The sequence below is a fragment of the Apteryx mantelli genome, chromosome 1, assembly GCF_036417845.1.
Source record: "Apteryx mantelli isolate bAptMan1 chromosome 1, bAptMan1.hap1, whole genome shotgun sequence".
Lineage (NCBI taxonomy): Eukaryota > Metazoa > Chordata > Aves > Apterygiformes > Apterygidae > Apteryx > Apteryx mantelli.
This window is the reverse complement of record NC_089978.1, coordinates 205,186,178-205,208,239: the sequence shown is the minus strand read 5'-3', so window position 1 is coordinate 205,208,239 and position 22,062 is coordinate 205,186,178. Positions and strand designations below refer to the sequence as shown.

Genomic DNA, 22,062 nt, shown 5'->3' with positions numbered 1-22,062 from the left:
TTTTGTTCTCTTTTTTTTTAAGAACGAGTGGTAACACTTAAAAGTAGGAACATCAGTTACACTAGTAAAAGTTAGTGTAAAGGTGTTTAGGCTCGGGGTGCATCTGTTGGCGAGGTTATTCTGTGACTAGGTCTAAAATGCGTGAACCATCCTAGGAAGAGACTGGAGCCTAGGACTTCCTATCTCCCGTGCTGTCCTGCACTAGTCCATCCGTATTATTTTTCATATAACTGTATCATTAAGTGATGACATAAATGCTAAGACATAAAAAAACAATGGACTTGGTTTGTAACTGCTTTGCTGTAGATCTGACTGGCATGGTATGTAAAACTGGTTGAACATAGATACAGATCCGTGATAGTGGAGGGAGCACAATATAGCTGTGCCAGTACTTATTAGAGGCTTAAACTTCCCTGATAGCATTTGTTCTCTAGTTGCTATTAATAGTAGGGCCTAGAGATATTTCTGGATGTGATAGCTGACAAGTTTCTTCATCAAATAGTCAATGAATGAGCAAGAAGTGTTTCTATTTTAAACTTAGCTTTGACAAGTAATAGAACTTTAAAGAAAAGCAGTTCATAGAAAATAACCTTGATGTGAGTTATCACAAGTGACTCCCTCTAATGCAGGCCTACGACTTTAAGGATCTCTGATAAAGGAAGAGAACTCTTTTCCCCCTTCCCCCCTTCTTTTTTCTTTTTTTGCCAGCTGCACTGTAGGGGGTTTGTATTAGTTTCAGACTTCTATGTTTAAGCTAAGGGTGCTAATAAATCTTGGTCGAGGTGCAAACTAAGGCAGATTTTCAAGGAAAGGCTCTGGTTTGAACTTGGTGTGAATAGTCACTGCGAAAGTGTTAGAGTTAGTGGAGAATCTACAAGGAAAGAAGAAAAATTCTGTTGGGATGAGGTTTGTGTTGGAAAGTGAATTGCTGTTCCATTCAGTCTTGCAAAGGCTATTGGAGCTGAAGGCAAAACTTCTCTTCCTTACTCTTTATTTATATGCCTGGAGTGACTTGTGCCTAGGTCCCAGTCCCTTTCCCTTTCCCTCACTTCAGTTCCTGGGATGGTGTGCAATGAAGCTAAACATCGTTTTTAACAGAGAGGAGGGAGCATGTTGACTATGAAGAAAAGAGGATGGTAACAGGAACAGGTGTCTCGAAATAAAATTTTACCATTTGGGAGAGTGGACTCTCAAAATGGATTGTGTTTGTATGTGGCTTGAAAAACTTGTCCTCTAAAATTTTTGCTATGAGACTTAGAATTTCATGTCCCAGTTCTTTGAATTCTGAATTATTGAGTGATATCATGTGACTTAAAGATGGCAAATATTGTATACCTTTATTTAAGAAAGAAGTAATAGTCGTCTGAGCAGCTGAAAGTCTTGATTCTCAATTCTCTCATAAGACTTATGTGTTTTCCTTTTTGAGTTTTGTTCTAAATGTGGTCTGGATTTATCAAAAGTGATGCCCTGCTGATTTAACTTGATAACTTTGATAGTTGACCCATGTAGGACTTTATTAAATGCCTTAATGAAGATGTGGATTAATGGAGAAATTCCAAGGCCTACAGAAGCTGGGTAAGGTACAATTACAACAGACAATATTGAAGGAAACTTTCTTCAGCTGATACCAATGGAAGGTCTCAAAGATGAGTCTTAAAAAAAAAGAAAAGAAAAAAAAAAGACCTTAGCACTGAAGTTTAAATGTGCTGATAAAAATGGTTGCTCTTAGTTCAGAGTGGGTCTTAAGAGTTCCTTTGGAAATAAACCACTAGATGGAATATTAAAAACAGGGCAAAATATTTAGAGTTCCAGCCTGCATTTATAGTATAACTAGGTACCTGGCAAGCCCCAGTGAATTAAGTATTCATGGGATAACTGAGGTATTGGTGTAGTACAGCTTTGAAAAAGACAAATGCAACTGTAGCATGTATTTAGGTGAGGTTGTTTTAGTAGAATGAGGGAAATATGTCATTGCAGACATGGGTGTTGAGGTAGTCAACGCAGGCTGAAACAGATGATCTCCTGCTAGGAGTTTGCATGGCCTTCTCCACGTGCAGGAGACACAGAAACCTTAACTTGCTTGCTCCAGCAAGCTCAAGGCTGAGGCGTGCAGTCGTCATCTGTGTGTTCATCAAGGGGATAGGGGTGAGAGGAAAAGGAGCTCCCTGAGCTGAAGAACAGAGTTTGCAAAAGGAAAAAACAAATTGAGGCTAGCTTGTTATAAATTGCCAAACTTGCTAGTCAAAGCAGTAACTTTCAGGAGAGGCGGGATCAAGGAACTAAATTTCCTCTAAGATGGAGCTTGTGACCTTTGGTACATGATGGTGTGTATGCCTAGAGCATTGAATCAGATTGATTCAGCAGGTCCCTTTTAAATTGTAAACGATACAGTGCAGTGTATTGACAAGCTACCACTATATACAATGAGCTTGCTTCACTATATATACAAGATTGTCAGCAGTGATAATTTTAAGGATTTTTGACTGTACATTTGAATATGAGTTATGGTTAACTTCAACAGTTTTTTAAATTTTTGATGGGTTCTTCCTTTTAGACCTGTCTGGTAGTTTTCTTCAGTAAATCCTTGTTACTCTCAGTTTGTGTAGTCTTAAGGAGCATGGTGGTATGATAGCCATGCTGCTCTTTTGCTCTGATTTTTCAGGGGGTTTGGTCAGTTGCGGTGCTTAGTGGACTTTCATGTCTGATTAGAAGTATCAGCAAGTTGAAGAGAGTGGACTTACCAACAGGACCTTTTTGTGTGTTTGTTTGAAGTGACCTGTTGCAAACTGACTTTTTATCCTTTTTGGGGGGTGTGGGGTTGTTAGCTTGTGCTCGTTCTGACTTAAAAATAGCCATGAGATGTGAGAGAGAGGTGATAATTACTATGGGGGTGGGGGACAGAGATCGTTGTAAATTATCAGCTACCAGAAAACAAACTGGGATATGTATCTGTTGCATCGTGATAAAAGCTTTTTAAAAATCTAAGCTGCAGCATCTTTTTCCTCTTGTGGCAGGAAGGGTCTTGAAAAATGATTAAAAGCAAGTTTGTGTATTTCAGCTTATTGCAAGCTTTCTAAAGTATTCTTAATGTCTTGCTTCTTGCAGAGACTCCAACCGTCATGTTAAGGTAAAGCAGAAAAGTTCAGTGCTGAACATGCTAAAGAGGTTGGACAAAATAAGGTTCAGAGGTCACAAGAGAGATGAGTTCCTTGATTTAGCAGAGTCTCCAAATGCTTCAGACACTGAATGTGGAGATGAAATCCCAGTGAAAATACCTCGAACATCACCCCGAGACAATGAAGAGTTAAGAGACCCTGTAAGTACTTGGTTTGCTTTAACTATCATTGCATTATATTATATAGTTGTCAGGTGGAAAAATAACAAAAATTAATAGTTCTTTGAAGGTCCTTATGTTTTGGATTTAACACAGGTTTATGGGTTGGTGATAAAGCTAGTAAATAGGCTTCCATTTTGTGGAAAGATCAAAATAATCTCTTAATGTTAGGGTTCGCTGTCCCTGCTACTGCTTTTAGATGTTGTAGGTTGATGGGGGTGTTAACCTGCATTTGGGCTTCTGAATGCTGTCTGGTTTTATTTGTTTTGTTAAGCTATTAACAAACAAGTCTTATGCTTGTTAGCCGAATGAAAGGCTTCTAGATGCATTTTAGTCAGAGAAACTCAGAACTGCTCAAATGCCACTGGCCAGAACTGTAGAAGATAGCAGCATTTTGGGAATAAGATTTTTGATGCCTTCATTAGAGCCTGGAGGGTCACACTATCTTGTTCTTTACTGTGGTGTGGTGTCTAGTGACACTTCCACGTTACAGTGCTGGTTTAACCCCGTGCAGGAGTTGAGCAAGACTCTTCAGCTACTAAAACCTCTTGGTGCTTGTTAGTAGAAGCACCTGAGTGGAACTGCCTTTTTTAAGAGAGTGTTTCAGGAAATGCTAAATACTGGTACAGTTCTGCTTTAACTGTTCAAAAATGGCTGTGGTTCCTTAAGCTTGGACTGCTGGGTACAGTCTAGATTACAATATGGCAATTTACCTGTATTCTAGAATGTGGCCTGGAAGTCAGAACTTGCACTCCAAATAGAGTGTGCTCACTCTTTAGAAACACACCATACCGTTTTTGACCCCAAATATGGTCAGGCTGTTACCTGAAGATCGTGCTTCTAGCAGCACAGAACTTGCTCACTCCTTAGCGGTGTTAGTCTAAAAGATCAACTGTGTAAGCTTTAGGCATCTTCTTTGGGATTGGCAACTTGTATCCCTTTTCATAGCTGTTAGTTTTTTTTAACTTCAGCTGACTTGTATGGCATCACATATGATCTGGCTTATATGCACCTTTTTGCCAGAATTTTTTTTTATGATCATAGAACAAGCCAGTGGTAATGAGAAAGAATTTTTGTGTTGCAAAAAGTCTGTCTTGTATACATATCTTAAAGCTCCTCCTTAGACAAAGAAAGTCTGTTGTATGCCTTTCCTTTGCTCTTTTAATTCCACTGAAGACATCTGTCCCGCGATTTATCAAGATGTATGTATTGTGTGTTCTGAGACTAATCTATGATTCAGCCATTGCATCACAGTATTTTCTGAGGTTTGTCTTAGATAAATAGTGGCTTACATTCATTAAACTTATGGCGTTGTATTAATGTGAGGAGAGTGAGGAATACCCTGTATATCTAGTCAGAACAGCCTTAATGGCCAAGCTAGAGGCTATAGAAAGATCTGTCTTAAAGCCTAGGTATTATTTTCTGTATTTCTGTAGGAGGATAGTAGGTACAAGATGGTATGACCGAAAGTATCACCTGGTAAACCTAAGGTTTTGACTTGTTATAAAGCCTTATTCCTGTGCATCTGTGGTGGTGTTCTCTTTCCTCAAACTGCTGAAGAGCACCGTTGCTTTCTGGCTGATTACATAATGTTAAGTAGGCTGTCCTGATCTAACTCTCTGGAATGTAGTTAAGTTTATATTTCTTTAAAATCTGAGAGAAGGAAAAAAAGAGTAACAATATCAAATTTGTTATTTTGCTCTGCTTGTGATATTAGGGAATTCCAAAGCTGGTATAATATTTGAACAGGGTGAGAACAGCTGCTGTGTTATAGATATTAGAAAAAATAAGCAAATTTGTATGAGGAAGGAGGCCTGAAGTATAAAGGGTAGGTTTCAGATGGGAAGTTTGGGGGATTAGCACTTAGCTCTGACAGACATCTGTCCCCCCTAAGCTCTGCTGCCCATCCATAAAATGAAGGGAGAAGAAATAATCCCCTACCTTGCAGGGGTGCCAAGACTAAAAAAGTAATACTTGTATATTTGAATATAGAAAGTAATGCTTCTATATTTGAGTAAATACTGATATAGTGGCAGAGTTCCCATGAACAGAGAGATTCGGAATTGTATCTGTTTCCTATTGAGATCATATATTTGAGTTGTGCCTGAATTGGTTTTAATTCAGTGACTGAAATTCAAATCTAAATTGTTTATATGGGGTAGTTTTCTTTTATAGGATCTGTAAGCCATATAAAATTATACTATTATGATTGTGTTGTCAAGGATGAGGAGGAAAATCTAGTCTTGTTGATTTCTTTCTGTTTAATACCTTTAGGGAACTGTTTAAAGCCTGCAAAAATAAATGTGTGTTCTAGTCTTGTGAATACATCACAGTTAGATTGCATGTCTTTCACGAATGAGTGAGCTATCCTGTAAGTCTTTCACTTCTGTTGTTTCGCTCTTTCCCTTAAAAGCTGAGTGCAGAACAGTTTAACTGAAATGGCAAGATTGGTGACTTAATACAGAGCAGAGCATAGGCATGCAAGATTTGGGTCCTAGTCTCCTGATCTGCATCTTTAGTACATAGATGTCTTTGCTGCTGCTATCAGCCATTCTCTTGTCAAGGGCTTCATTTCTGCCTCCTCTACTTTTTTTTTTGCTTCTCTCTCTCCTTTTTTTTTTTTTTTTTTTTAATTTTCAGTCTGGTGTATTACCCATTAGCCACTTAAAGATCTTGATCTATTAGAACTGTACAGCATAGTCACATGAATGAAAGGCCTTTCCCTAGCATGTAGGGAGACACTGGGCGTACCTCAAGGATACGTAGCGTACATTGATTTAAAAACCCTTGCTACTTGGTGTTTCTTGGATAGTAAGTGCTTTCTTAGATTTCTGTAGGTACTTGTATACTGTAATTATATCATTGCCTGACAGTTGTGTTGGTTAACAGATGACCTCTTTGCTAAGCATCTCTTTCAGTTCCTGAATGGCTTCGCAGATTTTTTTTTTCCCCCCTCCCTTTCCAGTTTGCCATCTGTTTTTTAACATACGGACATTCAGCACTGTGTGCAGTATTGATACTTCTGTATTATTTTGGCAAAACAACATAATAAAGAAATAGGGGGGAGAGGGGTAGCCACTTCCTATTCCAACTCCCTGAAAGTGAATGTAGTTGTTTGTCTTGTGACATTGGAAATTCATGTTATGTTGCTTGCCCACGATAATTACGTCCCCTTTATTCAGCTCTCTGTTTCCTATTCTGTAGATGCAACATAGATTGCTTTCTGTTAGATCACAGTTCTCGTATGTGGCTATACTTTAAAATGCTTTAAAATGTTGCTCCTGCAGCTTGGTTTGCTAAGATGCCACATGTTTGAGGAGGAGGAGGTTTCCCTGAAAATCAGTCTTGCTTTGCATTTGCTGGGGCTGGCTTGCCTTGCCTCTTAATAAATTGTGTCATGTCATTTTGTTTTATGAAATTATGTATGCTTAATTTGAAAAATGATTTGTTTTTAAAACAGTGAGAAACTGTTCAGTACTATGTACAAGCAGTATGAATGAACTCTATACAAAGAAGGCTCAAAGTCTCTTTGGGGAAAGGAGAAAAGAACAAATTTGTGTTTAAACCCGTGGAGATCCTGTATTAAACTGTCAGTGAGAATTGCAAATTAAAGCTCTCTTGTACCTGGCATGTTGTACTGAAAGCAGTCTAATCTATTTATACAAGTTCCCTGCCTGTATGCTAGGATTAAATCTGAGTTACTGTGATACAGAAAATATTAAATTAATTGATGTTCCCGCACAGCCTGGCTTTTCCTGAAACTTGTAATTTTAAGCCTTTAACAGTACTGTATCAGTGACCTCATTTACAGTCATTTGAAGGTATAAAGCATGATACTAAGACTACGGTTAAGATATTAAAGTATCTGGCTACCTAGCTAGCACTAGATTTTTTTATTTTTATTTTTAAGTTTGCAAAATACAGCTGTGTTTTAGGAGATTGCCAATATGGGTATGCTTCCCAGAACAGCCATTAAGGATTAACTGTTCATGCAGATGCTTTTGTTCTTTAAAAGTATCATTGGGTTGTTTTTTCCTTTCCTTAAGCCAGGTAAATGCAGCAGCCATGGTGAACCTTTTCTTAATTTTAAATAAGAAAAACTGTCCAGAATGTCATTTGAGAAATTCCAGATAAATAGGACCTGTATAGAACAAGCTCTCTAGTTTGTTGTCTTACTTAAGATTTTTTTTTTTTTTTTGGCTTTACTCAAATGAATGCCTGTAGAGCTGGTTCTTTTGAAATTATACCTGTTTTCTGTGCTGTGTCGCAGCTGCCGTGACTTGGAGTGTGCTGTCCCTGGGGCTTGGCATGCCACGTCCTCGCTGCTCCCTCTCCCTTGCTTTTGGGGAAGCAGGCTGATAATGAAACCAGCCCTTGGGGATGTTGTTAACAGGCAATGAGGCAGAGTTGGATCAACCAAGCAGATTAGCATCATTGTCATCTATGTGTTGTTTCATTTGTCCTAAACCATTTTTATCAGGTTAATTTTCCAAACTCTTGGAAAGAGAGTGCAGATGTTAGAAGCTTAATTTTATGTATATTTTTTGAAGTGGACCTAATTTCCTAGGATGTAGATATCTGAAGAAAATAATCTAAAACGTATAATACGCTATGGGCATTATTCGTACAATGTGAGGATCTGTGCTGGTAGGGAGGTGCGGGGAGGGACACTGTCTGAAGGAGAATCTCATTAAGTGTGTCAAACTGTTATGTTAGGCAAATTGCAACTAAAATAACTCTCCTTTTTTACCAGTGGTGCACCAATATTTACTGCATTTGAGAACTGCTGCTCTTCAACAGGTTAATTACCAAACTGGAAATGAAATTTTTACTAGGACTGTATGGTGACAATGTTTTTGGTGTTCAGTGCCCAAAAGAACAAAATTCCAGGACTTGCAGGATCTTGCAGGATATTGGGGGGTGTAGAGGGAGCAGCAGAAGCCTCTCAAGTTGAGAGAAGCTGATGTGAAAAGCCTGAACTGCAGATGGATTTAAAAACACATTTGCGTGTGGATGTGGTTTTTCAGATCCAGAGCTGGATGTGGCTTGAAGCAGGAACTCTGATAGAGGTTTAGAGGCAATCTGTCATCATCAAAAATCCTTCCTTTAATCCCTCTGTCTCTGCCTCTTCACATTCAACTCTCATGGCATTTTGCTAGCTTCCTAGGCATCATAATCTTGTGCATATTCTTTGTTAAGTAATAGTGATTGCCAACATTTTAAGAGGGCTCCTGGGTCAAATATTGTCAAAGCTAGAGAGACAGAAGGGAATGGAAAAGCAGAATTCGGTGGAAGCCTTTAAGGCTTTTACTGTGAGTCATACAGAAACCAGAAAGGGCATCTACGTAGTATGGTTTAGTTAATCTAATCTGAGTGCCAGCAATATCCTACAAAACAGCAGAAGAAAGAGAAACATTACTCACTTAATGCTGGAATTATTGCAAGATAATTTTTTCTTAACATGTGAGTTGAGCCACTTAGGCTTACTTCAGAGGTACTTTTTTCATTCAGAGCCAAGAAGTTGACCTCCAGCAAATGTATTGGCCTTATTCCTTATCTTTTTAGCCTGTTAACACCTTTTGGCAGAACAAGATGTGTTGGTGTGGGGGGAAAAAAAAATCTTCCCTGACAAAACCACCACCTGCTTAAAGGCCTCTTACGTCCTTTTCCTCTACACACTCAGCTTTCTAAACACTTAATTGCATTGGATCATACCCTACAGTGTCACTAATTTTTACTGATTTTTTTTTTTTGTAAATTGAATGCTTTATTATTCATCAAACTTATATGACTGTGTATCTCACTATTCTGGTTAAACTATTTTACTATTAGACAGTACTTGCATTATCTTGACCCTAGTTATAAACAGCAAGTATTCTTAGCAAGCAGCCTAATGTTTTAACTTAGGTTTTTTTTTTTTGTTTTTTTTTCTCCTAACATAGAAGGTCACTGTAACCTCTCTGGATTGGTGCAGTTATGGACACATACTGATTTTTAGCCTAACAGCTAACGTCAGACTTCCTGAGTTTAATACTTTAGCGGCTACGCACAATTGGAAACTCTCAAAATGAGTCCATATTGGTATGCCTCCAGTTTTATGTACCTTTTGGTCTTTTCTGCTTCATAAAATGCACATTTGGATATCCTGGGCTTTACTTAACTAATGATTTAATGTCATTGAAGAAGCAGAAGCAGAGCTGATTTGTCATGATGGATTTCTGAAATGTAACCCCTCTTAGGGTGAATACCTTGAGTAACTTCAGTGAGAATGAAAATTTAAATATGCTTATATATTTGCTAGCCCCTTCTTCATGTCCTCCCGCACCTCAGTCTCTGTGTTCCTGTCCTCACCGCTGTGCACAGGGCTGGGAGCACGGGACTGTCTGGGAAGGAGTAGTGTGTCTGTGGCAGTAAGGCTGAAGTATCCGAGCACGTGGTATCTAACCGCTAGCTGATATGCAAAGCTGGTGAGTGTTCCTGATGGGTGCGACATCTTTCTCTTTGACCTGTATGCGACTTGTTTGTTTTCACAGTGGCAATGCTTCTTTAGACAGCTCCCTGTGAGCTCCTGCACGCTGGGAGCAGAGGTTGCCCCCGTTGTCCCTCTTCTCCGAATGTGGAGCTCCGCGCTGGCACAGTCTGACTCCCCGGCAATGGGCGCAGGGGAGGAAGGACAGCTTACCTCTGCCTCGTGTGTTTAGCTACCTATTGTATGAAACTCACTTAAATCATAGAAAGTTGTGCTTAATGTCTGGGCAGCAATCTGTATTTTTATAACCCTTTGCCTGTCTGTAGAGTGCGTTGTAAGGGTGCTGCTGTTTGACTTCTGTCGCGCCTTCCTCTGGGCTTCTCAGAGCGTCTGATAACAAGTGATAACACTAAATCTTGCAGCAGCTCCGTAACCGAGTAAAATATGATCCGGCTTTATAGATAAGAAACAAACACAGAGGTTAATTGCCATCCTGTGCTCGTCTAAAAATACACAGCTGACACTCTGCTTTTCAGCAGTGGCTTAAGCAGTTGTAAACAGCATGTCTTACTGCACCTCCTTGGCCAGAAGCACGTGCGGATGGGAGATCGGGGCGCTGTGCGGAGGAGCTCCCCGGCGAGGGCTGCCGCGGGCCCTCTCCCCATCCGCCGTGGCTTGGCACAGAGATGTTCGTGCTAGCCCCAAAACGGGCTGCTCACGGCGGCGGCTTGTCACCGGGGCTGGCCAGCGTTGGCAGCCTGCTGCGTGGGTGTGCTGCTGTGCTGCTTTCGGGACGGGAAATAGCATCTGCTTGGCACTGTGTTCAGCAAGCCCAGGTGGGGAGACGGTGCCAGGTAAATGTCATGCAGTAAATGCTTATTGGGTGCTAATTTGCCTGGATAGACAAGTCTGAAGGCTTAAACTCAGCAGCTGTTCAGCTTGAGCAAGAAAACAGATGTTTAATGGATATCTCCACACTGCTTTATTTAAAAAGTGCAAATCTTTCCCAGCAGTGAAAGTACTCTGCTGTCAGTGAGCTTGCTGTACATCCTTCCTAGAATGTTGAAAATGTCTTTTAATTAACTCTCATGTAAATTAGCTGAGTTTATGTATGTATGTAATTCAAATTGTCATGTTTAAGTGTATGTAAGCTGACTTTTGAAAGCAACACAGTTCCTGTGTGCTTTCAGAGATAAGGAAGGGCGGTGGAGAGGATGGCAACAACAACAAAAAATCCCTTTTTGTCATAAGATTATTTCCTAGATGTAAGCTTTTGTAATCTAGCACTTAAGTTTTGAGTGTAAGCTTTTGGAGAAGTTCCTAGATTTCTCACTGGCCAGCTGTTCATAACTAGTTGGGACCACGTGCAGCACCTAAATAACCGTTACCAAAGAGATGCCCTCACCCAGCCCTTCCCCTGCTTTTTGAAAATACACGCTTTATGGAAAATAGCTCACCTACCTTCTGCTGCGTACATTCTTTTTTTTTTTTTTCCCCCCCATGCTCACTTTGTGGAGGTGACAGTGGTCACTACTGTTGTGATGAGGCATGCCGTTCTTCATTTCTTGTATTTTGCCGTATTTTGAGTGCCAAGTTCATGCGGGGGGTGCTGTTGGTGACGATAATAAATCAGTCTAGACACGCAGTTTCCTGTCTCCCCCTCCCTCAGCCTTCCAGGATGATCCTTTGGGCACCAACTTGAGCAGAACAAGCAGGCTTCCTTGCTCTCATCTTTCTTGCACAAAGACTGCAATCTTCAGAATTACACACTGTATAAACTGATATTAAGGTATACAATATGTGTTTCCTAATACGTCAGTGAAATACAGAAAAATCTTTCTTTTGCTAGCTTCACAGTTTTGTGTAAAATGTTGCATTGACCATTGAACGGGGGGAGGAAAGGGCTTGTATACATGTGCCTTTAAATCAGCAGGAGAAAGGTTAAATGATCATGCAGCAGAACTGGTAAGGGGATTATTTATTTATTTATCTATTTATTTATTTTGCTTTCTAAACTCCCTGAGGTCTGCGCAAATGCATTCTGTAAACCTGTGCAGAAGAGTTCCTGTGGATTTGATTAGCTTTCGTTGATTCATTTTGGTAATTTAATGCTGAATAAGAGGCATGGTGAGTTGTTGATGCTTGCACGTTCTTCACATGGATGTTTGCTGCTACAGAAGTAAATTGATGTATATGAATGACAAAAAAGAAAAAAAATGCCTCTGAGCTGTCAGTGTGTTCTGGCTTTCTTGTAGGCTGGTCCAGGGACCATCATCATGGCTTCAGGAGTCCAGGATTTTAACAGAACGGAGTCTGACAGACTGAATGAGATCAAAGGGCACCTGGAAATAGCCTTACTGGAGAAACACTTTTTGCGTAAGTATAAAATAGTGCTCTATGAACTGGAATGGCTTAAGTCTATTGAAATAAGACCGAGAGTATGTTCTCTAAACCTGCAAAAGTTGGCACTTGAGTTCTGAGGTGTGTTTGATGCATGGATAACACATATGGGCTGACATTTCTCTAGAAGTAGCTTTAAAGGCATTTCCAAGGTAACTGGGTGACTTAATTTTTTTTTTCTGTGCTACAATTCCTTACTATGCACTTCACTACATGGCAGAAGCTGCTTATTTGAAATCTTAATGTTGACATCTCTATGTTATCATGGAATTAATTAAATCCTTCATGGTGGTTAAAGTGGGTGTTTTTGTCTGGTAGTAATTGTGAGAAATAAGGGACTACTAAAGAGGCAACCAATTCATTTCCTTGGCAGCTGTTCTAACAAGTAATGCATCTTAAAATACCTTTTTAACAGTATGGGAAATACAGATAATCAAAGAGTATTTGTAGATTTCAAGAGTACTTGATTTTTATATATATATATGTGTGTGTGTGTGTGTGTGTGTGTGTATGAAAGTATTGTTCATAGCTAGAGGCACTCATAAGGTTTTTGAGATTGTATTTTGGCAGGTCTGAGCTACTGACTTGCAAGACAGGATAGCTGAATCAAACCCAGCGAAAATGGAAGACAAACATTCCTTTAATTTGACAGAAGAAAATCTCTATAATAAATCAACTAGAGTTATTGCTCAATTGCTTCCCTAAATGGTCATTGTAACAGGTTATTTTTGAATTTAAGAATATGAAGGTTGTTTTTATGTGATCAAAGCTTGTCAAATGTTTTCTTAGGGGTAAAAATAATAATATAGTATAGTTATTGACTGGAATCTGTAATCTAGTAATAATAATTTAAGGCTTGTGTTTTGTCTTCAGCATATTCTCAAGCACTTGGAATTAATCTTCTGTGACACATCTATCCTTTTGCAATATTTCTTTGATTTTTTTTTTTCCTTCTCTGTGTGTGGAAGGTACTCAGCTAGAATTTATAGTGAACATATCTGCTGATACCTGGAAGAAGTGTCATGACTGGTATATAAAGCAAAAAGTAGATGCTCTGTTTGGCTTGCCTTGTTGCTTTTAGTAATTTACTTGACTTCTTTATTTAACTGTGCGGTACAAAGTTACCATATACTCCTTACATCCCCAGAGATGCTATTGTTACTAAGTTGGCTTTTTTTAGACTAGATGGGACCTTTGTGATCTCCTAATGTAATGAGATGTGTAACAGAAACGGTAGGACTTCCCAGAATTGATTTCTAGCTTGAACTAATTTAAGAAAAAAACAAAAAAAAACCCCACAGTGTATGGTTCTCAAACATTTCCATTGCTGGTGAATCCTCTTCCAGTCCTTCATATGTGGTTAAAGTGACTACTTGTGGCATGCATTTTTGTGAATAATTTCGTTCTTTGGTTTCATGCTGTAGTTTGAAAACCATCTAATCAATCATTTTACCACCTTCAGCTGAATCTTTTTCTTTTGCACAGACCTTTATCACAAACTGTAAGATTAGTGGTAACGAAGCTCCCTGTTCCTGCTGCTGAGGAGGCAGCGCGTATGAACTTTGAGCAGATGGTTTAGAGGTTCAGGCCCATACGGGTTGTTCGGATGGGTGATGTGGGTCAGCCTGACTCCAGCCTGTGCTGCTATCAAGAGCTCTTTTGCTTTGCCATAGCTGCAGTGGTGGACTTGTCCTGGCTAGTTGGTTGCAACTTTCTACGTACAAGAGAAAGAATGGTGAACTGGTAGAGAAAATAAGCACAATTAAGCCCTTTCCTTACTCCCCCCTTCAAAATTTTGGGCTAAAATATGTAGCTGTGCTTATCAGTTGGAGTGAAGTAGGAGCTCAGTTTTTGGGTATGATTTCTGTATTCTCTAATTCTCTTCCTTCTTCTCTCTTAATATTTTTTTGATACTAGAAATATTTCTTTTTTTTTCCCTCCTAAAAGGGAACTGATGGTGAACAGAAGCATTCTTAAAATGTACTTTTTTCTATGTTAATTTGCGCTTGGAAGAAAGTCTATTTTTCTTCCTAAATCATAATTTCTTCCTAAGTGCTCCAATAGATGTTTTTTAAAGAAGACTAGTCACTCAGCTGTATTTGCATACTACTTTCTTTTAAACATAGAATTCCTTAAAGACATCTTTCTAGAATTGTATTTTCATATAACTAAGTGTTTGCTACCTCCTCCTATTCCATTTCCTCCAATTAGGTGTACAGAAATCAAAGCAGTTGCTAATGAGCGTGGGAAATATTTAAAGTTCCATGGATTTGCTTTTTAACATAGCAGTTTTCTAATCACTGTCAGCCTGATCCTCTACGTTTCTTTCTGCCTCTTCTATACCTCTTATCTATAGGTACATTTTATAATATAGCCAGGAGGTCGAAGAAGGAGAGATTTCCTCCCAACTGTATAATATGTATAGTGTACATGTACACTACAGTACAACTGCAAATCAGTATCAGTTTACTGCTGTAAGTGTCTGGCTACAGGAATGGCAAACTGTTAGTCTTCTCTAAACTCCATTCAGTCTTTAGGCACAAGTAAAAAGTGCAGTTTGGCTCTGTAGTGTTTTCAGTAAAACACCTCCACTCCTAACTGTACACTCCAAAAGCAATAGAGGAAGTCTAGGGCGAATAGTCACTGGAGACAAAAGCAGGTGTCTGCAGAGGGAGAATATCTCATCTAAGAGGACAGATGAATTTCATCTGTAGTGAAGAGTCGGTCTAAAAACCTGGAGAGGTGAAGATGGAGACGAATTGCTTAGCACATTGCATAGCTGTAAATGCAAATAAAATGTGTCTGGAAATGTGTGAGGATTTTAAACTTCAGATTGACAAGAGGATGAGGTACGAGAAAGAAGGGATCTTAGGTAATGACATATTAAACAAGGGAGTAGATTCTCTGACTTTTCCAGCTAAAAGGGTTAAAGGCGCTTTCCTGCCTGTACAGAAAAATCTGTGTAATCTAATGGGTCCCTCTGAGTTGTATTATAGGAATGTTAAAAATGTGTGTTGAATATAGTGAGACTGGAATATTGGAGTAGAGGTTTACTGAATTAGTTTTGTAGAATAATGTTTGAATGCCAACTGATTGAAAAGTGCAAAGCATTTAATCTGCTGGAAACTCTGAATGGAAGTGTATGAAAACTGTCTTTGTTTTGGAGCTGTAGCCATCAGAATTCTCCACTGGTAAAGGACTTTGCATTCCTGCAATATTTTATTTTTATTTTTTATTTTTATTTTTTTAATGCATGGGAACACTACCTTGATGCTAACTGAGAGTTCAGATTTGGATGGTAGCTACTGAATTGGAACAACTGGATTGATATGCTAAGGCCAGTAGTGTTTTTTAAAAATTGCCTATGCATAGTTCATGATATTTGTCCTCCTGGGTCATATGTCACTTGATACAGTTGAACAAGTAAGTGAACAGCTATTATCCTATACACCATGCTGTATGACAGCTAACTTCCAGTGCTTTGGCTCAGAAATCTGATTGTGTCTAAACAGCAAACAAACTTGCTGCTCTTGCATTTGAAAGACAAAACAACAGGCGATACCCTTCTGGTTTTTTTGCCTCCTTGCAGGAAATTTTCTTCTTGTGTTACAGTTCGTGACTGGTTGTGGAGGACAGTTCTGCAGCTAACCTGATAATAGCTGATATCAGCACTCCGGTCCCCATGCTGCCAGTGTGTTTTGTGGGCATGCATGCATCCTACAACTTACATGGAGTGTTCACTAATTCTCATTCAAGACTGTTTAAGGCTTTTGCAATGTTAATTTTAGCAGGTCAGGGAAGAGGAGGTGGTGGTAGCAGCAGCTAAAAGTAAACAAACCAGGTGACTGTTAGAGAAGAGGGTTAGTCATGAACTGGTAAATTGAAGGAACTCTGCATGAGGATGAGGAGCTTTAGGAGGCAGTAAAGTCCTCTCCCACAAGGGTTTTTCATTCCAACCCTGTACAACAGAGACTCTAGGGACTTACAAAAATCGTAACTGAAAATAGCAGTTCTGTAATAGCCTTAAAAAAAAAAATCAGCACTATGCTTCTTTCCCATTAAATTTTCTGAGCTTCTCTCCCTTATGCAATTTATTCATTCTCATACGCCTTTTCTCTGACTTCTGGTGTGTTTTTTTGGGGGGTGGGGTGGGGTGGTGGTGTATAAATGACCCAATGATCCTTTAAGATAGGAGCTAACTAACAGAATACTGACGTTATGAAAATAGAGCTCTAGAAAATCATGTGTGACCTTCAGGCAGATCTGGGCTGCTAGAAAGTGGCGTAGCTTGGAGGCAAAGTGTGTGGTGGTGGTTGTGACCAGCAAAAACCTCTGCTGCAAGGTCCTGTTCTGTACAAAAATGCTCGTAACTCCTGGAACAGCCAAGCCAGGTGTGTGCAACAGATGGACTATAAAGCTGAGCCAGAGTCCAACTACCAGCTATGTCAGAAAACCCTTTCTGTAAATTCCTTCTAATAGGAGGGCCAAACAGCAGCTGCAGTAGCAGAGCTAGAGGAGAATAGATGAGGAAATAGTGTTAAAGCATTAGTTTTGCTATCTTCTTACTGACCTGGCAGCCTGTAGTCACCTTGGGTTCAGAAATCTTGATGCAAAGTAAAGAGTTGATTTAAGTGGCAGGTGAAGCCCTGTAACAGAGTAAGTAGTTGCTGTGTAAATATGAGCTAGCCAAACACCAGCTGTGGGCTAGGGTAGCTGGTGCTTGCTAAATGTCAGGGCTGAGAGCAGCTGGGTCTTTCTCCCTCTCCAAGCGGTGTTGCAGCTCTTACCTTCTTTGTGAGCAGCTGACAGTGGTATCCTGGCACCATCCTGGAGCAGCCCCAAGCAATAAAGGGATGTCATTTCCCAGGGCTTTCTACAAAGTATGTGGCCTGCAAAGTGCCTGTCAGCCTCTTCCCTTTCCCAGGCCTGCATTAAAGCACAGTCAATTCTGGCCCAGAGATGCTGTCACTGCAGCACAGGCTCCTAGATCATGTTGACCTGGTGAACGCCGCAGCTGATAGCACCACCACGGCAGCGACGCTTATCCTGAATTTCTCATGTCCTTTCCTCCTTCCCCATAAGCCTTGTTTCTTTCTCCTTAAAATTCTGGAGTCCTGGATGGTGACAGGAGGATTCCTGGGAGATCTGCAGGTGTCCTTGACGCTAGTGGAGTTCCTCTGGCTTGGACTGTACCTATGTGTGGTGTCTTTTGGGGCATCTTCTTGAACAGAGAAGCCATAGGAAAAAGAAAAAGTTCGGGCTCTGCTGCAGAGCCAGCTGTTCACCAGAGCCTCTAACACTTTCTTCTGCATTAAAAAAATGTGTTTAAATATTTTCTGAGTCTGACTTCTGACTGAGAGGCTTCTCACAAAACTAAGGAAAGTTTCTTAGGAGGTGTAGGAAAGGTTCTACTTATACCTGGACTTGCTTGTAAAGTGTTAACAATGTATGCAGGCTTTTGCTCTGGCTTTTGAGGAAACTTTTGGTAAGAGAATGAGAGTGGGATATATTAATGTAAAATAATTAGCAATTAAAGCATATAGCTACTGAAGAGTTATGTCAGTCAGGGGTACACAAAGATGAATCTAAAAGGATACTTTCATTTCCTTTAAGTGGTCCTCCTGCAAGAAGATTATCCACCAAAACCATTTCAAACTGCACTTGGGCCCAAAGCTTTCTCTGGTAAAGGTCCCACAGTCTTTGCAGTTTAACTGTTCTGCCTTCTCAAAAGTGAGCCTAGCATGTTGTGTGGAAGGTGGTTTCTGGTTCGTGGTCCAGGTGGGCATTTGTCCTGAGATCTGATGCCCACTGTATATTGAGTCCATGTCTAGCCTTCCTAGACAAAAAAAAAAAAACAACCAACCAAACAAAAAAAAAAACCCCTCTGGCTCCTTTTTCCTGGAAACATATTTGGAAGAGGAGATCATGAGCAGGTTAGAGCACTTGCCTGGGATTTAAGGGGCCTCAGTTCAGACTGAGGAGGACTCAGACCTGCATTTCTCATTTCCGAGGACAGTGCTCTAACTGGTGGAGAATGAGTTGCACTCTTGCCGCCCTCAGCTTTTCCTTCATCTCCAGGAGTCCTGAGACCAGGGAAAGGACTGGGTGCGACTCCAGCCCAGTGATGGCAGCAGGACGGAGTCCTGGGCTAGTCCTTGTTCCAGGGCTGGCTTCTGAAATCTGCATTAGTCACTGGACAAAAGGTATAGATGGTAGTTGCGTGAAGATGCCAGAACCCTGGAGGGCCCAACGCGGGAGAGCCGTGTGCTGAGCATACTGCCTCTTCATGGGGCGGATTAATGCAAGTGCAGCACGGCACTGACAAATGTGTATTGTTTCTGGTTCTGCAGTAATGAATGCCGCCCATGCATTGTGTTATGTAGATGCAGTGTGTTTTTGATTTTTGTCTTTCTGGGAGCCCAGCTTGGCTTTGTGAGTTGTGGTGCTGGAGTGGGTTTGAAAGCTAAGGGTGCCAGTGGGCAGCCTTGCCATGCCCCCTGTGTGCCAGCGGCCAGAGATTTGCGCAGCTGCATGGGGAGCCTGCCCTTCTGTGCTTGTCTCAATAATACAAACCATGGACGAGTCTGCTGCTATTCCTGAGCCAGGCGTTGAAGTGTTTATAGTCTATTTCACTACTGCCAAAAACATGAAGTGAAAACAGTTCCTGTGCTAATGACAGAATTTTTCAGCTCCTTTCATTCTGGATGAGTTCTGCAACTCTTCCGGCATTTTTATGCTCTGAAGATTCTGGAGATTCGTGGAGGAGCAGTACTTCTCATGACTCTTAAGGTTGTAAAAAGAGTCTCTACCAATAGAAACTTTCCACTAGAGAAGAATCTGCCACAGTAAGGTGTGAATTTTTAAGATAGTTTGCACATTTTCAGGAAACCTTTTAATTTAAAGCTTTTCTGTGAATAAGGAGGAATGATCCGGTATCTTCCTGCTATTTTTCGTGTCTCTAAAGGAGCCAAATTTCTGTTTTTATTTATAAAGGATTTGATGTTTAGACCTAGTGAAATTAAGTTACAAGATGAGCTTGTGTGACTGAGTGAATAGGTTTTGTGACAAATGGTATTTAAAGAAGATCTAAATTTTCTTTCCCCTAAAGATCTGTGTATAGATTCAGTGCTTCAGCTCACATGTAAACACTCTTAACACCTCCATCTAATATGGGAAAGCTGGTTTCAATACTTTGAATTCAAAAAAGATAAAACAAAAGATATCTTTTTAAAGACAAAAACCTTTCATGCGTCTCTGAAAATCATCCAGGAAAGTAAAAACCCAATTGCTAAATAATTCTTTGTAGCTTTGCATGTGCATGCATGTTATATTTTAAACGTGCACACATACCCTTTGTGTATTAGGTTACAGTGGAAAAAGGTACATTAGGGAAGGGGGAAAAGGCATCTTGTTCAACAGCAGTTCACATCTTCCAAGAGGAAGGATATACCTGTGAATGAGAGAATTTGGATATTTCTCAATGTGTTAAAATTAAAAAAGAAAAAAAAAAAAAGCTACATGAATATGTAAGTTTACCGGGCAGGGAAGAGAATATGGTATAAATGCTTGGCCATTGTGTTAAAGTTACATTTATAACCTCTCCCTTAGGTCAGAGCGGACTCGCTTTCATTTTAACTGGCCTGGTTGCGCAGCAGAAGTTGCAGACAGGTATGCCTGGAAGCTCACGTCGAAGGCCTGAGTGCGTGGGCAGATTCAGGCAAATGTAGGGTAACTCTACTTGTGCTCTGGACAGGTAGGGGAGTGTCTGGCTTTAGACACTGCTATGCATATTAGCCTAAACTGTGCACATATTGCATCTCCAGGAGACAGGGAAACATTGTCTAAACTAATTTGGCCACCAGCCTCTGGACTGGTTTGTCCCCTGCTGGCTCAGTGCAGGAGGACTTGTTGTGTAGGTCTTTATGCCTGACCACACTGACGTACCTTCTGTACAGGGATCTAAACTGCCACTTCATTGTTTTTTTTATTTTTTCCCTTCTTATATTAAATTCATTTGTTTTCAGCTGGCTTTTTCCTCTTTATAATCAAGCACTCCTTTTCTGTTCTCAGTTCAGAGTCTTAGTGTACTAGCTTTGTCTTCAGAGAAGAACTTATGTGAGGCCCTGAGCTTAGCTCTGAAACACATGTAAGAGCAAGTTTCAAGTAAAGTTGGTCCTGGCCTTCCCCACTGACAAGTCGATTTGGGCATCCTGGTATTCAGTGTCCTGTTATGAACCCCAGCCTGGATGCTAATCTCTTTTCTAGGCATTTTGTCTCTGACATCACGTTGTTGTCTCTGAGCAGGCGTCTCAGTGTAGGAGTAAATAATATTCTGCATGTGTCCCTTCTGGAGTTGGGCTTTCCCCCCTCATGCCTTTTACTGCCAGAGTATGAGAGCAGCACCTTGCAAAATAACCCATCTCCTCAATTTCTGCCCTGGAGAATTATTACTTTGCAGGAAAGGGAGGTTTTTTTCCTCTGTATCTTCATCCCTCTTACTGTAGAGGGACTGAAGCCCAGGTGTCTTGTCTGTGATCTTTCATCACACTGAAAATAAGCAAACTGAAGCTTTGTACGCATCTGTAGTTAACGTAGACTAGATACCTGGTTTAACTCAGCATGATGCATTCACTGTTCTTTGGTTGAAACTTGGTATCTTTCAGGAAAGTTCTGTGAAAGGCAATGAATTATGTTATTGCAAGATTTTTTTTCGTCTGGTTAGAACTTTAAGAATATTTGGAAAGACCAGGTATTGTCGGGACCAGAAGTGCTGTAGAAAATGTTTTCATATGCTGACATCTCCAGTGCCCAAGGTAAAACAATGAGGGCAAGTTCATGATAACTGTGCATTTGTTGTTTCTGTGTAAATAAGGTTACTTTTTCCAAAATGTTTTTAGATTTGTATAGAAAAAAATCATCTCTACCCTTCTTGAGTTATTTATCTTAAGACTTCTGGCCTTTTGTCTAAAGACTTTGTAGAACAAAGGGAAAGTTGCAGTATTAGGGAACCTATGAACTATTTTTCAAAGTTTCTGTAGAGAATACCGTGCTCTGACACAAACGGGAAGCTCAGTGGAATTTTGCCTATGATGGGAATGATCTAGTTTTACTATTTCTATATGTAGCCAGGCCTGTTGAGGCACTATGGGGATAATGTTTGTGAGGGAAGAAGAGGACTCTCTGAATGAAAACCTGGAGTGGTGGGAAGGGTTGGGGGTAAGATCCTCCATATACAAGCATGTGCATATAAGTTGATCCTGTTATAAAGCTTAAAATCTTATTTTCAAGCCATACCTTAGCCAAATACATAAATAGAGATGAATCTAAGCCTGAAAAGTGAAGAAGGTAAACAAGTGTTTCTGTAGCTTTGATCAGACAGGCTTTTGAGCACAGAAAAAGCTTTTTCATGCAGATAATCCCATTGAGTTAAATATCTTGGGCTGAGAGTATGTATGCATCCACAGAAGGGTAGCATTTTGGAAGGGCATGGAGAAAGGCAGGATTAGGGTTTATGTTCAATACAAAATAGTTTAACTTCCTGGGAAGTAAATAGAAGTTTCCCTTGTGACTTTTCGATTTTCATCGATTCCTCTCATAACTAAAACCATCAGGGCAGCCCGGAGATTGTTGTGTTCTGACAGTGACAGGTAAGTATGACTATTGGGATTTCAGACAAAAGTTTTGTGCTAGTACTTTAGTATTTTAGCAAGCATTTCTTTCCTGTTAGCTTTCTGGGTAAAATCATTTTGTTGTGGTGGTTGACAGAAGAACAGGACAGTGAAAGCTAAATAAAGCTGTATTATCTAGGAAGTAGAAGGGTATCCTTTGACCCAAAGTTAAGTTTGAATTGCAAGTATGG

The 22,062-nt window shown here is 40.1% G+C and overlaps 1 protein-coding gene across 1 annotated transcript in view; it reads left to right on the top strand.

The window, feature by feature from the left end:
* The first annotated feature begins 3,154 nt into the window (after window positions 1-3,154).
* GRAMD4 (GRAM domain containing 4) overlaps window positions 3,155-22,062 on the top strand; it is a 60,694-nt gene continuing 41,786 nt past the window's right edge. Inside the window, exons 1-2 of the mRNA XM_067315919.1 lie at window positions 3,155-3,316; window positions 12,059-12,179. Coding sequence (XP_067172020.1) covers window positions 3,155-3,316; window positions 12,059-12,179 — 283 coding nt within the window. The remainder of the gene's footprint in view (window positions 3,317-12,058; window positions 12,180-22,062) is intronic.